Raw genomic sequence first — 18917 nt, 5'->3', positions numbered from 1 at the left:
CTCAGTCTGCCTGGACCTGCCTGATCTCCCGGTGGCCGAACACTTCAACTCCCCCTCCCGTTCCCACACTGACCTTTCTGTCCTGGGCCTCCTCCACTGTCAGAGTGAGAATTGGAGGAGCAGCAACTCGCTTGGGAAGTTTACACCCCAGTGGTATGAACATTGACTTCTCCAACTTCAGATAGCCCTTGCCTTCTCTCTCTCTCCATCCCTCCCTCTTCCCAGTTCCCCCACCAGTCTCCGACTACATTTGATCTCTGATATCCCAGCTAATAGACAATAGAAACATAGAAATTAGGTGCAGGAGTAGAGGCCATTCGGCCCCTTCGAGCCTGCACCGCCATTCAATATGATCATGGCTGATCATCCAACTCAGTATCCCGTACCTGCCTTCTCTCCATACCCCTGATCCCCTTAGCCACAAGGGCCACATCTAACTCCCTCTTAAATATAGCCAATGAAACTGGCCTCAACTACCCTCTGTGGCAGAGAGTTCCAGAGATTCACCACTCTCTGTGTGAAAAAAGTTCTTCTCATCTCGGTTTTAAAGGATTTCCCCCTTATCCTTAAGCTGTGACCCCTTGCCCTGGACTTCCCTAACATCGGGAACAATCTTCCTGCATCTAGCCTGTCCAACCCCTTAAGAATTTTGTAAGTTTCTATAAGATCCCTCTCTCAATCTTCTAAATTCTAGAGAGTATAAACCAAGTCTATCCAGTCTTTCTTCATAAGACAGTAGACAATAGGTGCAGGAGTAGAGGCCATTCGGCCCTTCGAGCCTGCATCGCCATTCAATGTGATCATGACTGATCATCCCCATTCAGTGCCCCGTATCTCCCCATATCCCCTGACTCCGCTATCTCTAAGAGCCCTATCTAGCTCTCTATTGAAAGCATCCAGAGAACCGGCCTCCACCGCCCTCTGAGGCAGAGAATTCCACATTCACCACTCTCTGTGTGAGAAAAAGTGTTTCCTCGTCTCCGTTCTAAATGGCTTACTCCTTATTCTTAAACTGTGTGTGTGTGTGTGCGCGTTCTGGACTCCCCCAACATTGGGAACATGTTTCCCTGACTCCGCTATTTTTAAGAGCTCTCTCTTGAAAGCATCCAGAGAACTGTGGTCTATTGTGTCGGATGGAACTGCAGATGCCGGTTAACACTGGAGATAAGGCACAAAATGCCGGAGTAACTGAGCACATCAGACTGAAGAAGGGACTCGACCCGAAACCTTCTTTCACCCATTTCCTTCTCTCCAGAGATGCTGCCCGTCCTGCTTAGTTACGCCAGGACTTTGTGCCTCTCTGGGGTTTGGCTGGTTTGTGCCAGGAGTTGGCAGGGAGGAGGGTGGTGAAGGGTTAAGGAAGTAAAGCGTGTTCGTTTGGACTCAGCACGTCACTGTTTTGTGTACAGGGAGAAGGGAGAGCGGCAGAACTTGCCACTGAAGCTGCCTCTCCTCAACCTGCCATCTACCTGAGCAGCGAGCACCAACACAGGTAGGGAGAGGAGGGGAGAGGAGAGGAGAGGAGGGGAGAGGAGAGGAGGGGAGAGGAGGGGAGGGGAGAGGGGAGAGGAGGAGAGAGGGGAGAGGAGAGAATGAGAGGAGAGAAGGGGAGAGGAGGGGAGGGGAGAGGAGAGGGGAGGGGGGGGGAGGGGGGGGAGGGGGGGGGGGGAGGGGAGAGGAGGGGAGGGGAGGAGGGGAGGGGAGAGGAGGGAGGGGGGAGGGGGGGGAGGGGGGGAGGGGAGGGGGGAGGGGAGAGGAGGGGAGGGGAGGGGAGGAGGGGAGGGGAGGGGAGAGGGGGGGAGGGGGAGGGGGGGGAGGGGAGGGGGGAGGGAGAGAGGGAGGGGGAGAGGAGGAGGGGAGGGGAGGAGGAGAGGGAGAGGAGTGGGGGAGAGTAGAGGGGAGGGGAGGGGAGGGGAGGGGAGGGGAGGAGAGAGGAGGGGAGAGGAGGGGAGGGGAGAGGAGAGTGTGGAGTGGAGGAGGGGGGAGGACGGGGGGAGGGAGGGGAGAGGAGGGGAGGGGGAGGGGAGAGGAGGGGAGGGGAGAGGAGAGAGGGGAGAGGGGGGAATAGAGAGGGGAGGGGGGGGAGGGAGGGGAGAGGGTGAGGAGGGGAGTGGAGAGGGGGGGGGGGGCGGAGGGTGGGAGAGGGAGGGGAGAGGGGGGAGGGGAGGGGAGGGGAGGGGGAAGGAGAGTTGATGTGGAAAAGCTTTTCCCACTGAGAGAAGGGAGGATTCAAACAAGGGGAGGATGAGATGAGGGGAGGGGAGAAGAGGGGAGGGAGAGGGGGGGAGGGGAGGAGGGGAGGGGAGGGGAGGGGAGAGGAGGGGGAGGGGAGGGGAGAGGGAGGGGAGGGGAGAGGGAAAGGGGTGGGGAGGGGAGGGGAGGGGAGGGGGGGGAGGGGGGGAGAGAGAGAGGAGAGGGGGGAGAGGAGAGGAGAAGAGGGGAGAGGAGAGGAGGAGAGGAGGGGAGGAGGAAGAGGGGAGAGGAGGGGAGAGGGAGGAGAGGGGAGGAGAGGGAGGGGAGGAGGGAGGGGAGAGGGAGGGAGACCGAGGGGAGAGGAGGGGGAGAGGGGGGGGGAGGGGAGAGGAGAGGAGAGGAGGAGAGGAGAGAGAGAGGGGAGGGGAGGGGAGAGAGTGGTGAAAATGGGGGCGGGAGAGAGGAAAGAGAGGGGAGGACCGGGGGATGAGAGGGAGAGGAGGAGAGAGAGGGTGGGGAGAGAGAGAGGGAAGTGAGAGGGAGAGAGGGAGAGAGAGGGTGGGGACAGAGGGAATGAGGGAGGGGAGAGAGAGGCGAGAGAGGGAGAGAGAGAGAGGGAGGGAGGGGGAGAGGGAGAGAGAGAGAGAGAGAGAGAGAGAGAGAGAGAGAGGGACGGAGGGAGAGGAGGAGAGGAGAGGAGAGAGGAAGAGAGAGATTAATTTCATTCCAAGTTCTACTGGACACGTTGTGTCTGTTTATATTAAGAGATATAAGAGAGATGGAGAGGGAGGAGAGATACGGGGGTGATGACAGAGATAAGGAGATGGAGGAGAGGGAGAGAGGAGAGAGGGAGAGGGGTAGGGGATAGAGAGCGACAGAGAGAAGGGAGAGAGAGAGAGAGAGGCTGTTGTACCGGGTGGAGAGGAGGGAGAACTTGTGTACAAAACCACAGCTACTATTCCGGGACTGAGTCTCTAGTTATTTATCTTAAACCAACATTAGTTTAACAAATGATCGGAGATGTCACCTAATTGTACTTACTGGCACAGTAACTTGTGCATATAATATTCCTCAGGTTTGCATAGTTGCCTCGAGCTAAAGAAACCAGTTCTTCCCTCCCCTCCCCCCCCCCTCCAAGCCCAGCCTGCCTGTAGGCCATTCTGCCCGTTGCCACTGTGACTAGCAGAGTCCCAGTGCACTGAAGCAGGCCCCTCCAAGCCTAGACTCTGCGCAAGTCGCATCTGCCCCCACACAGTCATACGAGCCAAGAATTAGGCCATTCGGCCCATCGAGTCCTCTCCGCCTGATCTACCCCTCCCTCCAAACCCCCTGACGACTCCCACACTAATCAAGAATCTGCCTTTAAAATATCCACTGACTTGTGGCCTCCACAGCCGTCTGTGTGGCAAAGAATCCCACAGATTCACCACCCTCTGACTGAAGAGATTCCTCCTAGAAACATAGAAATTAGGTGCAGGAGTAGGCCATTCGGCCCTTCGAGCCTGCACCGCCATTCAATATGATCATGGCTGATCATCCAACTCAGTATCCCATCCCTGCCTTCTCTCCATACCCCCTGATCCCCAAGGGCCACATCTAACTCCCTCTTAAATATAGCCAATTAACTGGCCTCAACTACCCTCTGTGGCAGAGAGTTCCAGAGATTCACCACTCTCTGTGTGAAAAAAGTTCTTCTCATCTCGGTTTTAAAGGATTTCCCCTTAATCCTTAAGCTGTGACCCCTTGTCCTGGACTTCCCTAACATCGGGAACAATCTTCCTGCATCTAGCCTGTCCAACCCCTTAAGAATTGTGTAAGTTTCTATAAGATCCCCTCTCAATCTTCTAAATTCTAGAGAGTATAAACCAAGTCTATCCAGTCTTTCTTCATAAGACAGTCCTGACATCCCAGGAATCAGTCTGGTGAACCGTCTCTGCACTCCCTCTATGGCAATAATGTCCTTCCTCAGATTTGGAGACCAAAACTGTACGCAATACTCCAGGTGTGGTCTCACCAAGACCCTGTACAACTGCAGTAGAACCTCCCTGCTCCTATACTCAAATCCTTTTGCAATGAAAAGCTAACATACCATTCGCTTTCTTTACTGCCTGCTGCACCTGCATGCCTACCTTCAATGACTGGTGTACCATGACACCCAGGTCTCGCTGCATCTCCCCCTTTCCTAATCGGCCACCATTTAGATAATAGTCTGCTTTCCTGTTTTTGCCACCAAAATGGATAACCTCACATTTATCCACATTATACTGCACATTATCTCCACATTATCCTCATCTCCTTCCTAAAGGAACATCCTCTAATTCTGAGGCCGTGCCCTCTGGTCCTAGACTCTCCCACCATATCCCTCAGAGATCCCAGAGAAAACTCACGGGGAGAACATGCAAACTCCGTACAGACAGTGCCCTTAGTTGGGATCGAATCCGGGTCTCTGGCTGCTGGAAGGCAGCATCTCTACCCACTGCACCGCCGTGCTGAGCTAAATGGCGAAACTTCTGTTAATCTATGAACTTCTGTTCCAATGTATTAAACGCATGGCTGGCCCACCCCACTGGATGGGGATTTCCCAGAATCATGACTGATCTCGAGTTAAAAGTAACGAAAAAAAATCGCACAGATTGAGCTTGTTAAAATTCCTCCCTACTCCCGTCTCTCCCTCTCCCTCTCCTTCCCAATGGGAATTTTAGAATCGCAATCTAAGGAATGTTCGCAACTTGTCCAACCACTTTGAAGTACTGGCCAAGGAAACATACCAGCTCAACGCCTGCCTGCACTTACCCCCAGAGGCCGAGGAAGTTCAGCATGTCTGCGCTTGAGATTAGGAATCAGTCAACTTTATTTTCAGTGTTTAAGAAGGAACTGCAGATGCTGGAGAATCGAAGGTTACACAAAAATGCTGGAGAAACTCAGCGGGTGCAGCAGCATCTATGGAGCGAAGGAAATAGGCAAACGTTTAATTTCGGGACGAAACCGGAAGGGTGTGTAAACGGCCCGAAACGTTGCCTATTTCCTTCAGGGTTTCGGCCCGAAATGTTGCCCTATTTCCTTCAGGGTTTCGGCCCGAGACGTTGCCTATTTCCTTCGCTCCAGAGATGCTGCTGCACCCGCTGAGTTTCTCCAGCATTTTTGTGTAAACTTCATTTTCAGTTTAGTTTAGAGATACAGCGCGGAAACAGGCCCTTCGGCCCTCCAAGTCCGTGCCGACCAGCGATCCCCGCACACACTAACACCATCCCACACCCACTAGGGACAATTTTAACATTCTATACCAAGCCAATTCACCTACAAACCTGCACGTCTTTGGAGTGTGGGAGGAAACCGAAGATCTCGGGGTAAACACACACGGGTCACGGGGAGAACGTGCAAACTCCGTACAGACAGCGCCCGTAGTCGGGATCGAACCCGGGTCTCCAGCGCTGCATTCGCTGTAAGCCAGCGACTCTACCGCTGTGCCACTGTTTAAGGACCCTGTCTAAGGATATTAAGGACAGATGTAGAATGAGTCACTACTCCAAATAATAGTTCAAATTCCTGTGTGGGAATATCATCAACAATTGCGTGCAGTTTTGGTCTCCTAATTTGAGGAAGGACATTCTTGCTATTGAGGGAGCCCAGCGTAGGTTTGCAAGGTTAATTCCCGGGATGGCAGGACTGTCATATGATGAGAGAATGGATCGACTGGGCTTGTGTTCGCTGGAATTTAGAAGGACGAGAGGGGATCCTAAAGAAACAAATAAAATTCTTAAGAGAACTGACGGGCTAGATGCAGGAAAAATGTTCCCGATGTTGGGGGAGTCCAGAACCAGGGGTCACACACACTTTAAGAATAAGGGGTCGGCCATTTAGGACTGAGATGAGGAAAAACGTTTTCACCCAGAGAGTTGTGAATCTGTGGAATTCTCTGCCACAGAAGGCAGTGGAGGCCGATTCACTGGATGTTTTCAAGAGAGAGTTAGATTTAGCTCTTGGGGCTAACGGAATCATGGTCTTCAGATATCCCCTCTGATAGTCAGACCCTTCAACACTTCCTCATCCCCCTCCAAACCCCCTCTTGAACGAGATGAGATCACCAAGACTGCACCTCATCGGAAAATGAGGATAAATGTGAGGTTATCCATTTTGGTGGCAAAAACAGGAAAGCAGACTATTATCTAACTGGTGGCCGACAAGGAAAAGGGGAGATGCAGCGAGACCTGGGTGTCATGGTGCACCAGTCATTGAAAGTAGGCATGCAGGTGCAGCAGGCAGTGAAGAAAGCCAACGGTATGTTAGCTTTCATAGCAAAAGGATTTGAGTATAGGAGCAGGGAGGTTCTACTGCAGTTGTACAGGGTCTTGGTGAGACCACACCTGGAGTATTGCGTACAGTTTTGGTCTCCAAATCTGAGGAAGGACATTATTGCCATAGAGGGAGTGCAGAGAAGGTTCACCAGACTGATTCCTGGGATGTCAGGACTGTCTTATGAAGAAAGACTGGAAGACCTGGATAGACTTGGTTTATACTCTCTAGAATTTAGGAGATTGAGAGGGGATCTTATAGAAACTTACAAAATTCTTAAGGGGTTGGACAGGCTAGATGCAGGGAAGATTGTTCCCGATGTTAGGGAAGTCCAGGACAAGGGGTCACAGCTTAAGGATAAAGGGGAAATCCTTTAAAACCGAGATGAGAAGAACTTTTTTCACACAGAGAGTGGTGAATCTCTGGGAACTCTCTGCCACAGAGGGTAGTGAGGCCAGTTCATTGGCTATATTTAAGAGGGAGTTAGATGTGGCCCTTGTGGCTAAGGGGATCAGGGGGTATGGAGAGAAGGCAGGGATGGGATACTGAGTTGGATGATCAGCCATGGCGGTGCAGGATCGAAGGGCCGAATGGCCTATGAAGTAACTCAGCAGGACAGGCAGCATCTCTGGAGAGGAGGAACGGATGATGCCTCAGGGTCGAGACCCTTCTTCAGATATCCCCTCTGATAGTCAGACCCTTCAACACTTCCTCACCCCCCTCTTGAACGAGATGGGATCACCAAGACTGCACCTCATCGGAACATGAGGCTAACCTCAAACCCCCCAGGGTGGGGGGCGGATGAACAGTTGTCACCATGTCTCCCCAAAGGCAGCATGGTCACCAGGGGCTGAGCTATTTTCCTCACTGTGCAAGTCAGCGGAGTCCGGATTAATAATTGAGTTGTTTAATTAGCTAGCGAGCCTCTGCGAGATTAAAACACTGGTTTCCTTGGGATCGGACCAGTCGCCGTTGGTATTGGCTCCTTATTGCCGCGTGTACCAGACGAGAAGCTTTTGTCTACGTGCTACCCAGTCTAATTGTGTTGTACACGAGCATCATTAAAGCTGCACGCAGGTACAAAAGGTATTGCTAAGTGACAAATGCCCTTGTATAGTGTTACACAGAGATATATTATTCCACAAGGTTATCTGTTCCTTAGATCAGTTTGTTTTGTGACTTGGACAGTTTAAGAATAAGGGGTAAGCCATTTAGAAACATAGAAATGAGATGCAGGAGTAGAGGCCATTCGGCCCTTCGAGCCTGCACCGCCATTCAATATGATCATGGCTGATCATCCAACTCAGTATCCCATCCCTGCCTTCTCTCCATACCGTCTGATCCCTTTAGCCACAAGGGCCACATCTAACTCCCTCTTAAATATAGCCAATGAACTGTGTGTGGCCTCAACTACCCTCTGTGGCAGAGAGTTCCAGAGATTCACCACTCTCTGTGTGAAAAAAGTTCTTCTCATCTCGGTTTTAAAGGATTTCCCCCTTATCCTTAAGCTGTGGCCCCTTGTCCTGGACTTCCCCAACATCGGGAACAATCTTCCTGCATCTAGCCTGTCCAACCCCTTAAGAATTTTGTATGTTTCTATAAGATCCCCTCTCAATCTCCTAAATTCTAGAGAGTATAAAACCAAGTCTATCCAGTCTTTCTTCATAAGACAGTCCTGACATCCCAGGAATCAGTCTGGTGAACCGTCTCTGCACTCCCTCTATGGCAATAATGTCCTTCCTCAGATTTGGAGACCAAAAACTGTACGCAATACTCCAGGTGTGGTCTCACCAAGACCCTGTACAAGACACTTTAGAATTTAGAACAGACACTTTTTCTCACAGAGAGTTGTGAGAACCGCGGGGCCTGTTTCCGCGCTGTTTTATCGGCAGCGAACATTGAAACATATAAGATTGTTAAGGGCTTGGACACGCTAGAGGCAGGAAACATGTTCCCAATGTTGGGGGAGTCCAGAACCAGGGGCCACACACACACACACACACACACACAGTTTAAGAATAAGGGGTAAGCCATTTAGAACGGAGATGAGGAAACACTTTTTCTCACAGAGAGTTGTGAGTCTGTGGAATTCTCTGCCTGGTGGAGGCCGGTTCTCTGGATGCTTTCAAGAGCGAGCTAGATAGGGCTCGTAAAGAATAGCAGAGTCAGGGGATATGGGGAGAAGGCAGGAACGGGGTACTGATTGTGGACGATCAGCCATGGTCACATTGAATGGCGGTGCTGGCTCGAAGGGCCGAATGGCCTCTACTCCTGCACCTATAGTCTATTATCACATTGAATGGTGGTGCTGGCTCGAAGGGCCGAATGGCCTCTACTCCTGCACCTATAGTCTATTATCACATTGAATGGCGGTGCTGGCTCGAAGGGCCGAATGGCCTCTACTCCTGCACCTATTGTCTATTATCACATTGAATGGCGGTGCTGGCTCGAAGGGCCGAATGGCCTCTACTCCTGCACCTATTGTCTATTGTCCAGTTGAGGGTTTAAGAAACATTTAGGAAACATTTAGACAGGTACATGGATAGGACAGGTTTGGAGGTATACGGGCCAAAATGTGGGCAGGTGGGACTAGTGTAGATGGGGCAAGTTGGTCGGTATGGGCTGAAGGGCCTGTTTGATATTTGGACACACAGGGAATGGAGGGTATACTGATTCAGATGAGCTTATTGTTGGATACACCAGTGTACAATGAAACTTGTTCACATGAAACTCCCAGGTAAAGAGTACATGTTTAGGAATGACCTAAAAACAACAAATACAGTGACAAGTGCAAACTAGCAGAAAGATGCAAGATAGAGTGGAACTGCACCTTGGTACACATGACACTAAGTTACACTAAAATTTGAAATCTCTATATTACTAAAACTCTCATCTTGTTTGTTTGCCCGGTTTGTATTTGTACAAAAATGGTATATGATATCGCTACAACTTTTGGCCCACCTTACCCACCATTGTCCTGTGATGTAAATTAAACGTTTTGTTCGGAAAAAAAAGACATTTGGACAGCTCTATGGATTGGGATGGTTGGAGGGATATGGACCAAAGGCATATAACCATATAACAATTACAGCACGGAAACAGGCCATCTCGGCCCTACAAGTCCATGCCGAGCAATTTTCTTTTCCCCCTTAGTCCCACCTGCCTGCACTCATACCATAACCCTCCATTCCCTTCTCATCCATATGCCTATCCAATTTATTTTTAAATGATACCAATGAACCTGCCTCCACCACTTCCACTGGAAGCTCATTCCACACCGCTACCACTCTCTGAGTAAAGAAGTTCCCCCTCATGTTACCCCCTAAACTTCAGTCTCTTAATTCTCAAGTCATGTCCTCTTGTTTGAATCTTCCCTATTCTCAAAGGGAAAAGCTTGTCCACATCAACTCTGTCTATCCCTCTCATCATTTTAAAGACCTCTATCAGGTCCCCCCTTAACCTTCTGCGCTCCAGAGAATAAAGTCCTAACTTATTCAACCTTTGCAACAAAATAGGCAACGTTTCGGGCCGAAATCCTTCTGGAAATAGGAAATAGGCAATGTTTCGGGCCGAAATCCTTCTGGAAATAGGCAACGTTTTGGGCCGAAACCCTTACGGGTTTCGGCCCGAAACGTTGCCTATTTCCTTAGCCATAGATGCTGCCTGACCCGCTGAGTTACTCCAGCACTCTTTGTCTATTTTCACCACAGATGCTGCCTGACCTGCTGAGTTACTCCAGCACTTTAAGTTAGTTACCTGATCACCCAGAGAGTTGTGAGGAGGAGGAGAACATTACCCCTAAACTTCTGTCCCTTAATTCTCAAGTCATGTCCTCTTGTTTGAATCTTCCCTATTCTCAAAGGGAAAAGCTTGTCCACATCACCTCTCATCATTTTAAAGACCTCTATCAAGTCCCCCCTTTAACCGCATGCAGTGGGGACGAGTGTAGATGGGGCATGTTGGTCGGAGTGTGGACATGTTCCAACGCTGTGCTTCTGTCTTGACATAGAAACATAGAAATTAAGTGCAGGAGTAGGCCATTCGGCCCTTCGAGCCTGCACCGCCATTCAATATGATCATGGCTGATCATCCAACTCAGTATCCCATCCCTGCCTTCTCTCCATACCCCCTGATCCCCTTAGCCACAAGGGCCACATCTAACTCCCTCTTAAATATAGCCAATAACTGCCAATGAACTGTGGCAGAGAGTCCAGAGATTCACCACTCTCTGCGTGAAAAAAAAGTTCTTCTCATCTCGGTTTTAAAGGATTTCCCCTTTATCCTTAAGCTGTGACCCCTTGTCCTGGACTTCCCTAACATCGGGAACAATCTTCCTGCATCTAGCCTGTCCAACCCCTTAAGAATTTTGTAAGTTTCTATAAACTGTCTATTGACTGTCCATGATTATTCTCTGCCGCCTTTACCCTGTTTAGGTGCTGGACGATATCTCGCCTCCTCGCCCTTGGCTGGAGTCATGGCGCACAACAGCTTCCCCTTCATCCACGCCATCTTGCGTCAGCGTTTCAGGAAGGACCGGGCCAAGACGCTGTCTCACGGCGACCCGGCCTTCAAGGTGCACTTTGCCGGGACGGAGCAGGTCTGGTCGCTGCAGGCGGAGCAGGCTAGCGAGGCGGTGGGGCGCCTGGCGGGGGAGGACGGGGACGGGGACGGGGCGTGCCGGGACCACGTGCTGGTGGTGCGCCCTCGCTACCTGGAGGTGAAGGAGATGTCCAGTGGGCGGCAGCTGACCAAGACCTACCTCCACGACATCGCCTACTGCGCCGCCGATCCCCGCCGGCCCCGGGTCTTCCTCTACATCTGCCGCAGCCGGCGCCAGCTGCACTGCCGGGTCTTCCGCTGCAGCAGCCCCGACAAGGCCCAGGCCATCACTGCCTGCCTGGCTGGCGTCTTCCAGGTGGCCTTCAACCAGTGGCGAGACGCCTACGGCCAGGGGTCCCCGACTCCCGCACTGCCAGAGGGACCCGACACATCCCTGCACCAAGGTGAGCAGGAGCGGCGGCATCTGTAGGCATTGGGCCACCATCGGGGGTCTCCATGGTTGGAGGGGCTTCCTCACAAACGTCCTCCAGGTGTTCTCTAGGCTTAGATGGGACTTTAGAAACATAGAAATTAGGTGCAGGAGTAGGCCATTCGGCCCTTCGAGCCTGCACCATTCGCCATTCAATATGATCATGGCTGATCATCCAACTCAGTATCCCGTACCTGCCTTCTCTCCATACCCCCTGATCCCCTTAGCCACAAGGGCCACATCTAACTCCCTCTTAAATATAGCCAATGAACTGGCCTCAACTACCCTCTGTGGCAGAGAGTTCCAGAGATTCACCACTCTCTGTGTGAAAAAAGTTCTTCTCATCTCGGTTTTAAAGGATTTCCCCTTTATCCTCAAGCTGTGACCCCTTGTCCTGGACTTCCCTAACATCGGGAACAATCTTCCTGCATCTAGCCTGTCCAACCCCTTAAGAATTTTGTAAGTTTCTATAAGATCCTCTCTCAATCTTCTAAATTCTAGAGAGTATAAACCAAGTCTATCCAGTCTTTCTTCATAAGACAGTCCTGACATCCCAGGAATCAGTCTGGTGAACCGTCTCTGCACTCCCTCTATGGCAATAATGTCCTTCCTCAGATTTGGAGACCAAAACTGTACGCAATACTCCAGGTGTGGTCTCACCAAGACCCTGTACAACTGCAGTAGAACCTCTCTGCTCCTATACTCAAATCCTTTTGCAATGAAAGCTAACATACCATTCGCTTTCTTTACTGCCTGCTGCACCTGCATGCCTACCTTCAATGACTGGTGTACCATGACACCCAGGTCTCGCTGCATCTCCCCCTTTCCCAATCGGCCACCATTGGTTTCCCAAGGGGAGGGGGGGGGGGGGAAAGGGGATCCCCTATCTTTAAGAGCCCCATCTAGCTCTCTCTTGAGAACCGGCCTCCACCACCCTCTGAGGCAGAGAATTCCCACAGACTCGCAACTCTCTGGGTGAAAAAGTTTTTCACACAGTGAGTGGTGAGTCTCTGGAACTCTCTGCCGCAGAGGGTAGTTGAGGCCACAGTTCAGTTCATTGGCTATATTTAAGATAGATGTGGCCCTTGTGGCTAAGGGGATCAGGGGGTATGGAGAGAAGGCAGGTACGGGATACTGAGTTGGATGATCAGCCATGATCATATTGAATGGCGGTGCTGCAGGCTCGAAGGGCCGAATGGCCTACTCCTGCACCTAATTTCTATGTTCTCTGTGTTTCTCATCTCTGTTCTAAATGGCCGACCCCTTATTCTTAAACTGTATGTGTGTGTGTGTGTTGTGTGTGTGTGGTGTGTGTGTGTGTGTGTTTGTGTGTGTGTGTTTGTGTGTGTGTGTGTGTGTGTGTGTGTGTGTGTGTGTGTGTGTGTGTGTGTGTGTTTGTGTGTGTGTGTTTGTGTGTGTGTGTGTGTGTGTGTGTGTGTGTGTGTGTGTGTGTGTGTGTGTGTGTGTGTGTGTGTGTGTGTGTGTGTGTGTGTGTGTTGTGTGTGTGTGTGTGTGTGTGTGTGTGTGTGTGTGTGTGTGTGTGTGTGTGTGTGTGTGTGTGTGTGTGTGTGTGTGTGTGTTTGCGTGTGTGTGTGTGTGTGTGTGGCCCCTGGTTCTGGGGAACATGTTTCCTACATCTAGAGCCAGATGGGGGGGGGAGGGGAGGAGAGAGGAGATATTGAAGGGGTCCCAGGATGGGTGATGGTCGGCCGACTGCTAACTCTCTGCCCACTCTCTCTCTCCCTCTCTGTCAGGAGGTCCGGAGGAGGAGGGGGGTCCAGAGGAAGAGGGGGACAGTGCGATCAGCGAGGAGGTGCTGGACCGAAGGATGCACAGGGAGTTTGTCCACCGAGCCGCCTCCTTCCGCTCCCCTCACCGTCTGGACAGTGAGCTGCGGGCGCCCGAGACGGGGGTCCCCCGGGAGCGGACTCACCTCGAACCACGCCCTTCCTCCTGAATCTCCCCCCCCCTCCCCTCCGCTCCGAGAGACCACTGGATGTCTGAAACAAACAACAGGACTTGGAGAGAGTTTAATTATCATTTGTACCGACGCGGAAAATGATGACAAGCCCGTCAACGCCACGCCCTTTCGTTTATTCATTTTCCTTTTAGAGATACAGCGCGGAAACAGGCCCCACTGAGTCGGTACCAACCAGCACACCAACACTGTCAGTAGACAATAGACAATAGGTGCAGCAGTCGTTAGTTGTTCAAGAAGAATTCTCCGCCTCAGAGGGCGGTGGAGGTGGTTCTCCGTATACTTTCAAGAGAGAGCTAGATAGGGCTCTTAAAAATAACACAGTCAGGGGATATGGGGAGAAGTGTTTAAGAAGGAACTGTGCAGATGCTGGAAAATCGAAGGTAGACAAAAATGCTGGAGAAACTCAGCGGGTGGAGGCAGCATCTATGGAGCGAAGGAATGGGCGACATTTCGGGCTGAAACCCTTCATATTAACCTGGTAAACCTACGCTGGGCTCCCTCAATAGCAAGAATGTCCTTCCTCAAAGGTAGACACCACCATTAACCTGGTGAACCTACGCTGGGCTCCCTCAATAGCAAGAATGTCCTTCCTCAAAGGTAGACACCACCATCACCCCTCCTTCTCATAGATACATAGAAACATAGAAAATAGGTGCAGGAGTAGAGGCCATTCAGCCCTTCGAGCCTGCGCCGCCATTCAATATGATCATGGCTGATCATCCAACTCAGTATCCCATCCCTGCCTTCTCTCCATACCCCCCTGATCCCTTTAGCCACAAGGGCCACATTGTCTATAGGACAAGCCCATACAATTTGTGTAGGAAAGAACTGCAGATGCTGGTTTATATCGAAGGTAGACACAAAATGCTGGAGTAACTCAGCGGGTGAGGCAGCATCTCTGGAGAGAAGGAATGGGTGACGTTTCGGGTCGAGTGGGGTGGGGGGAGGGGCGGGAAGAAGAAAGGAAGAGGCGGAGACAGTGGGGGAGCTGGGAAGGGGAGGGGAAGGAGGGAGAAAGCAGGGACTACCTGAAATTGGAGAAGTCAATGTTCATACCGCTGGGGTGTAAACTGCCCAAGCGGAATATGAGGTGCTGCTCCTCCAATTTGCGGTGGGACTCACTCTGGCCATGGAGGAGGCCCAGGACAGAAAGGTCGGATTGGGATTGGGAATGGGAGGGGGAGTTGAAGTGCTGGGCCACCGGGAGATCGGGTTGGTTATTGCGGACCGAGCGGAGGTGTTGGGCGAAACTATGCGCTTGGTCTCACCGATGTAGAGTTGTTGACTCCTGGAACAGCGGATACAGTAGATGAGGTTGGAGGAGATGCAGGTGAACCTGTGCCTCGCCTGGGGAGACTGTCGGGGTCCTTGGATGGAGTCGAGGGGGAGATAAAGGGACAAACCATTATTGGTCGTATCTCTAAACTAAACTAAATTAGATCTCGTTACTTTAAGATTCGATGGTACTTTGTAGTCACATGTACAGGACTTGGTGACATTTTATTTAAGCAAACAATTCAGTCAAATCTTACCATAAATAAGCACTAACTGCAGGAGCCAGTGATCCATTGGCTGGTTGGGTTGGGAAGACAAAAGGAACGGCAGGTGCATCAAAACACAAAGTGCTGGAGGAGCTCGGCGGGCCAGGCAGCATCGGTGGGGGGAAAGGGACTGATGACGTTTCGGGTCTTGATCTTTCCATAGAAACATAGACAATAGGTGCAGGAGGAGGCCATTCGGCCCTTCGAGACAGCACCGCCGTTCCTGCCTTCTCCCCCTCATCCCTTGATTCCTTTAGAGCTAAATCTAACTCTTTAATTCCCTGTCAAATTTTTCCTCTCTCAGATTCAGATTCAGATTCAATTTTAATTGTTATTGTCAGTGTACAGTACAGAGACAACGAAATGCATTAGAGACAACGAAATGCACCTACCCCTCTGTATCCCACCGCCCTCTGACCCCTAGTCTCCCCCCCCACAATCTGTCCTATCCATCCACCACTTTCTCCATCCCTTCATCCACCTCTCCCCTCCGTTCTCTGCTGTCTCGTTCCCCCTCTCCTTCTCTCGCTGCCTCTTTCCCCCCCTTCCTCGCCTCTCCCCTCCTCTCTTGCTCTCCCCCCCTCCATTCTCACCACTCCCCACCCACCCGCCCACTCTCAGTCGCTGTCAGACGCACTGGAGCTGTCCTCCGCCCTCCCCCCTCCTCTCTCTCCGCCCTCCCCCTCTCTCATCTCCAGCAGGGTGTTGCTGTGCAGCCTGTTCACCGCCTCCATCTCCAGTCCCCACTGAAACACCCGGGACTCCTCGTCAGTCAGCCTGTCCACCAAACACTGGACCCCGCTTGCACACCCTCGCTCCCTCCCCCCTCCCTCCTCACCCTCGCCCTCCCCTCTCCCTCTCCCTCCCCCTCTCCCTCTCCCCCTCCCCCCCCTCACCTGTTCCCCCCCCCTCCAGCCTCCAGTCCCACATTCTGAAAACACACGGGACATCTCCTCCCCCCCCCCCCTCAGCCCCACTCCATCCCAACCACTCCCGTCTCGCTCCTCCGCCTCCCCTATCCATTCCCCCCTCCCTCCATCCCCCCTCACCTCTCCCCTACCTCCCCCTCCCCCCCCTCACCCCCCACTCTCCCCCCTCATCCTCTCTCTCCCCCCCCCTTCCTCTCCCTCTCCCCCCCCTCCCCCCCTCTTCCCACTTTCCCCCCCTCCCATCCCCCTCACCCTCCTACCCTCTCCCCCCCCTCCCCCTCACCATCTCCCTCAGATTCAGATTCAGATTCAATTTTAATTGTCATTGTCTCTACAGTACAGAGACAACGAAATGCATTAGACAACGAAATGCACTCCAACCCCTCCCCCCCCTACTCCACCCCCCTTTCATCCCCATCCAACCCCTCCTCACCCTCCCACTCCGCCCCCACCACCCATCGCCCCCCCCATCCTCTCTCACTCCACCCTCCACTCCTCCCCCCTTTCATTCCCCCCTCACCCTCCCACTTCCACCCCCCCACTCACTCCCCCCCTTTCACCCCCACCCTCCCTCTCCCACCACATCCGCCCCCTCTCCCTCACACACCTTTCATCCCCTCTGCCCCCCACCCTCCTACCCTCTTCCCCCTTTCATCCCCCTCCCACTCCGCCCCCCCCTTCCTCACCCCTTTCATCCCCATCAGCCCCCCCACCCTCCACCCCTCCTCTCCGACCCCCTCCCCCTCACCCTCTTGCCCCCCCCTCCACCCCTCCTCCTCCTCTCCCCCCGCCCCCCTCTACTCCTTTCATCCCCCTCCAACTCCACAACCCCACATTCTCTCTCCCGCCCCCCCTCTACATCCTTGCCATCCTCGCCCACTCCCCCCCTCATGCCCCTCCCTCCATCCCCCCAGGGGAGTGGTGCTGACGGTGGGAGGGGAGGAGAGGGTGGAGGGGGTGGAGGGGTGGGGAGAAGGGGGTCGGGCCGAACCCACCTGCGGTGCAGTAGGGCCGGCTGCGGTCCCCGTGGACGAGGAGTCTCTGCAGGAAGCCGGCGCTGGCCCCGGAGGCCAGGAAGCGGAGGGTGGGGGGCAGTGAGTGGAGGCGCGGCAGGTCCACGCTGAAGGGGTTGTGGGGAGGGGGCCACGTGCACAGGCCCACCAGCTCGGCCACCACCTCCCACAGCGGCACGGCTGCAGGGGGAGAGACAGAGAGAGTGTGAGGGGTGAAGAGAGTGAGGGTTAGAGTGGGACACAAGGAGACAGGGAGGGTGGAGAGAATGACAATGGCAGAGAGATGGAGAGAGTCAATACCACATAACAGGGCCTACATGAGTTACCGTGGCTCCAGGCCTACTTTTGTGTGACTAGGCCTACTGTTACCATGGTGTTAGGCCTACTGTTACCATGGCACTGGGCCTACTGTTACCATGGTGCTGGGCCTACTGTTACCATGGTACTGGGCCTACTGTTACCATGGTGCTGGGCCTACTGTTACTATGGTACTGGGCCTACTGTTACCATGGTACTGGGCCTACTGTTACCATGGCGCTGGGCCTACTGGGCGCTGGGCCTACTGTTACCATGGTACTGGGCCTACTGTTACCATGGTACTGGGCCTACTGTTACCATGGTACTGGGCCTACTGTTACCATGGTACTGGGCCTACTGTTACCATGGTGCTGGGCCTACTGTTACCATGGTGCTGGGCCTACTGTTACCATGGTGCTGGGCCTACTGTTACTATGGTACTGGGCCTACTGTTACCATGGTACTGGGCCTACTGTTACCATGGGCCTACTGTTACTATGGCCTACTGTTACCATGGCGCTGGGCCTACTGTTACCATGGCGCTGGGCTGTTACCATGGCACTGGGCCTACTGTTACCATGGCACTGGGCCTACTGTTACTATGGTACTGGGCCTACTGTTACCATGGCACTGGGCCTACTGTTACTATGGTACTGGGCCTACTGTTACCATGGTACTGGGCCTACTGTCGCGTGACTGGGCCTACTGTTACCGTGGTCACCGGGCCTACTGTTACCATGACGCCAGGCCTACCATTGCTGTGCCAGTGGGCGGTGGAGTCCAGCTTCAGGGGGGTGTCTCTGCTGTCCCCACCCCCCTCCCCGGCCCACGGCAGGCTGCGGTGAGCGGAGCGCACCCAGGCGTAGGGCTGCCCGTAGCGGGCGTAGCAGCCCACCAGGAACAGCGTGCAGCCCGTAACCTGCGGATGAGAGACAGAGACAGAGAGAGGAGGGGTGTTCAGGGCTGGCTCTGACCATCGCTGGGGGGTGGGGGGGGGGGGGGGAGAGAGGGAGGAAGACGGGGTGTGCGGGGAGACAGAGGGAGGCGGGGATGGAACATTACTCACTGGATTGGAGAGCTCGCGATCACAGGGTGAGGCAGGTGGGAGGCCTCCATCACTCTGTCCATAGGCGGGTCCTGCTGACAACGGAGACAAGGCCATGAGGTGGGGGGGGGGCAGTATGAGAAAGATGGCGGGAGGGAGCGAGGGAGAGAGGTAGAGAGAGAGGGATGGAGATAGGGAGGAAGGGAGAGAGGGGGAGGGGAGGAGGAGGGAGGGAGAGAGAGAGAGGGGGAGGAGAGAGAGAGGGGGAAGAGAGAGAGGGGAGGGGGAGGGAGAGGAAGAGGAGGGGAGAGAGCAGGGAGAGGGAGAGAGGGAGAGGGAGGGAGGGAGAAGAGAGAGAGGGAGAGAGGAGGTTGAGAGGGAGAGAGGGATGGAGATAGGGAGGAAGGGAGAGAGGGGGAGGGAGAGGTTGGAGGGAGGGAGAGAGGGAGAGAGGAGATTGAGAGAGGGAGGAAGGGAGAGGAGGAAGAGAGAGATGAGAGGGGGAGGGAGAGGGAAGGAGAGGGAGGATGGCGAGAGGGGGGAGGGAGGGTAGGAGAGAGGATGGAGAGAGAGGAGGTGTTGTGTTCTGCAGGGAT

The 18917-nt window shown here is 53.5% G+C and overlaps 1 protein-coding gene across 1 annotated transcript; it reads left to right on the top strand.

Annotated features, from left to right (window-relative positions):
- Nucleotides 1-1053: 1053 nt before the first annotated feature.
- si:dkey-19b23.8 (low density lipoprotein receptor adapter protein 1-A) lies at nt 1054-13652 on the top strand. Its single transcript, XM_055630969.1, has 3 exons — nt 1054-1492; nt 10920-11489; nt 13270-13652. Exons 2-3 carry the CDS (start codon nt 10961-10963, stop codon nt 13470-13472), a joined length of 732 nt encoding a protein of 243 aa, XP_055486944.1. The 5' UTR covers nt 1054-1492; nt 10920-10960; the 3' UTR covers nt 13473-13652.
- The last annotated feature ends 5265 nt before the right edge of the window (nt 13653-18917 follow it).

Source organism: Leucoraja erinacea, unplaced genomic scaffold, assembly GCF_028641065.1.
Source record: "Leucoraja erinacea ecotype New England unplaced genomic scaffold, Leri_hhj_1 Leri_58S, whole genome shotgun sequence".
Classification (NCBI taxonomy): Eukaryota; Metazoa; Chordata; class Chondrichthyes; order Rajiformes; family Rajidae; genus Leucoraja; species Leucoraja erinaceus.
This window is presented reverse-complemented; position numbering and strand designations above follow the sequence as displayed.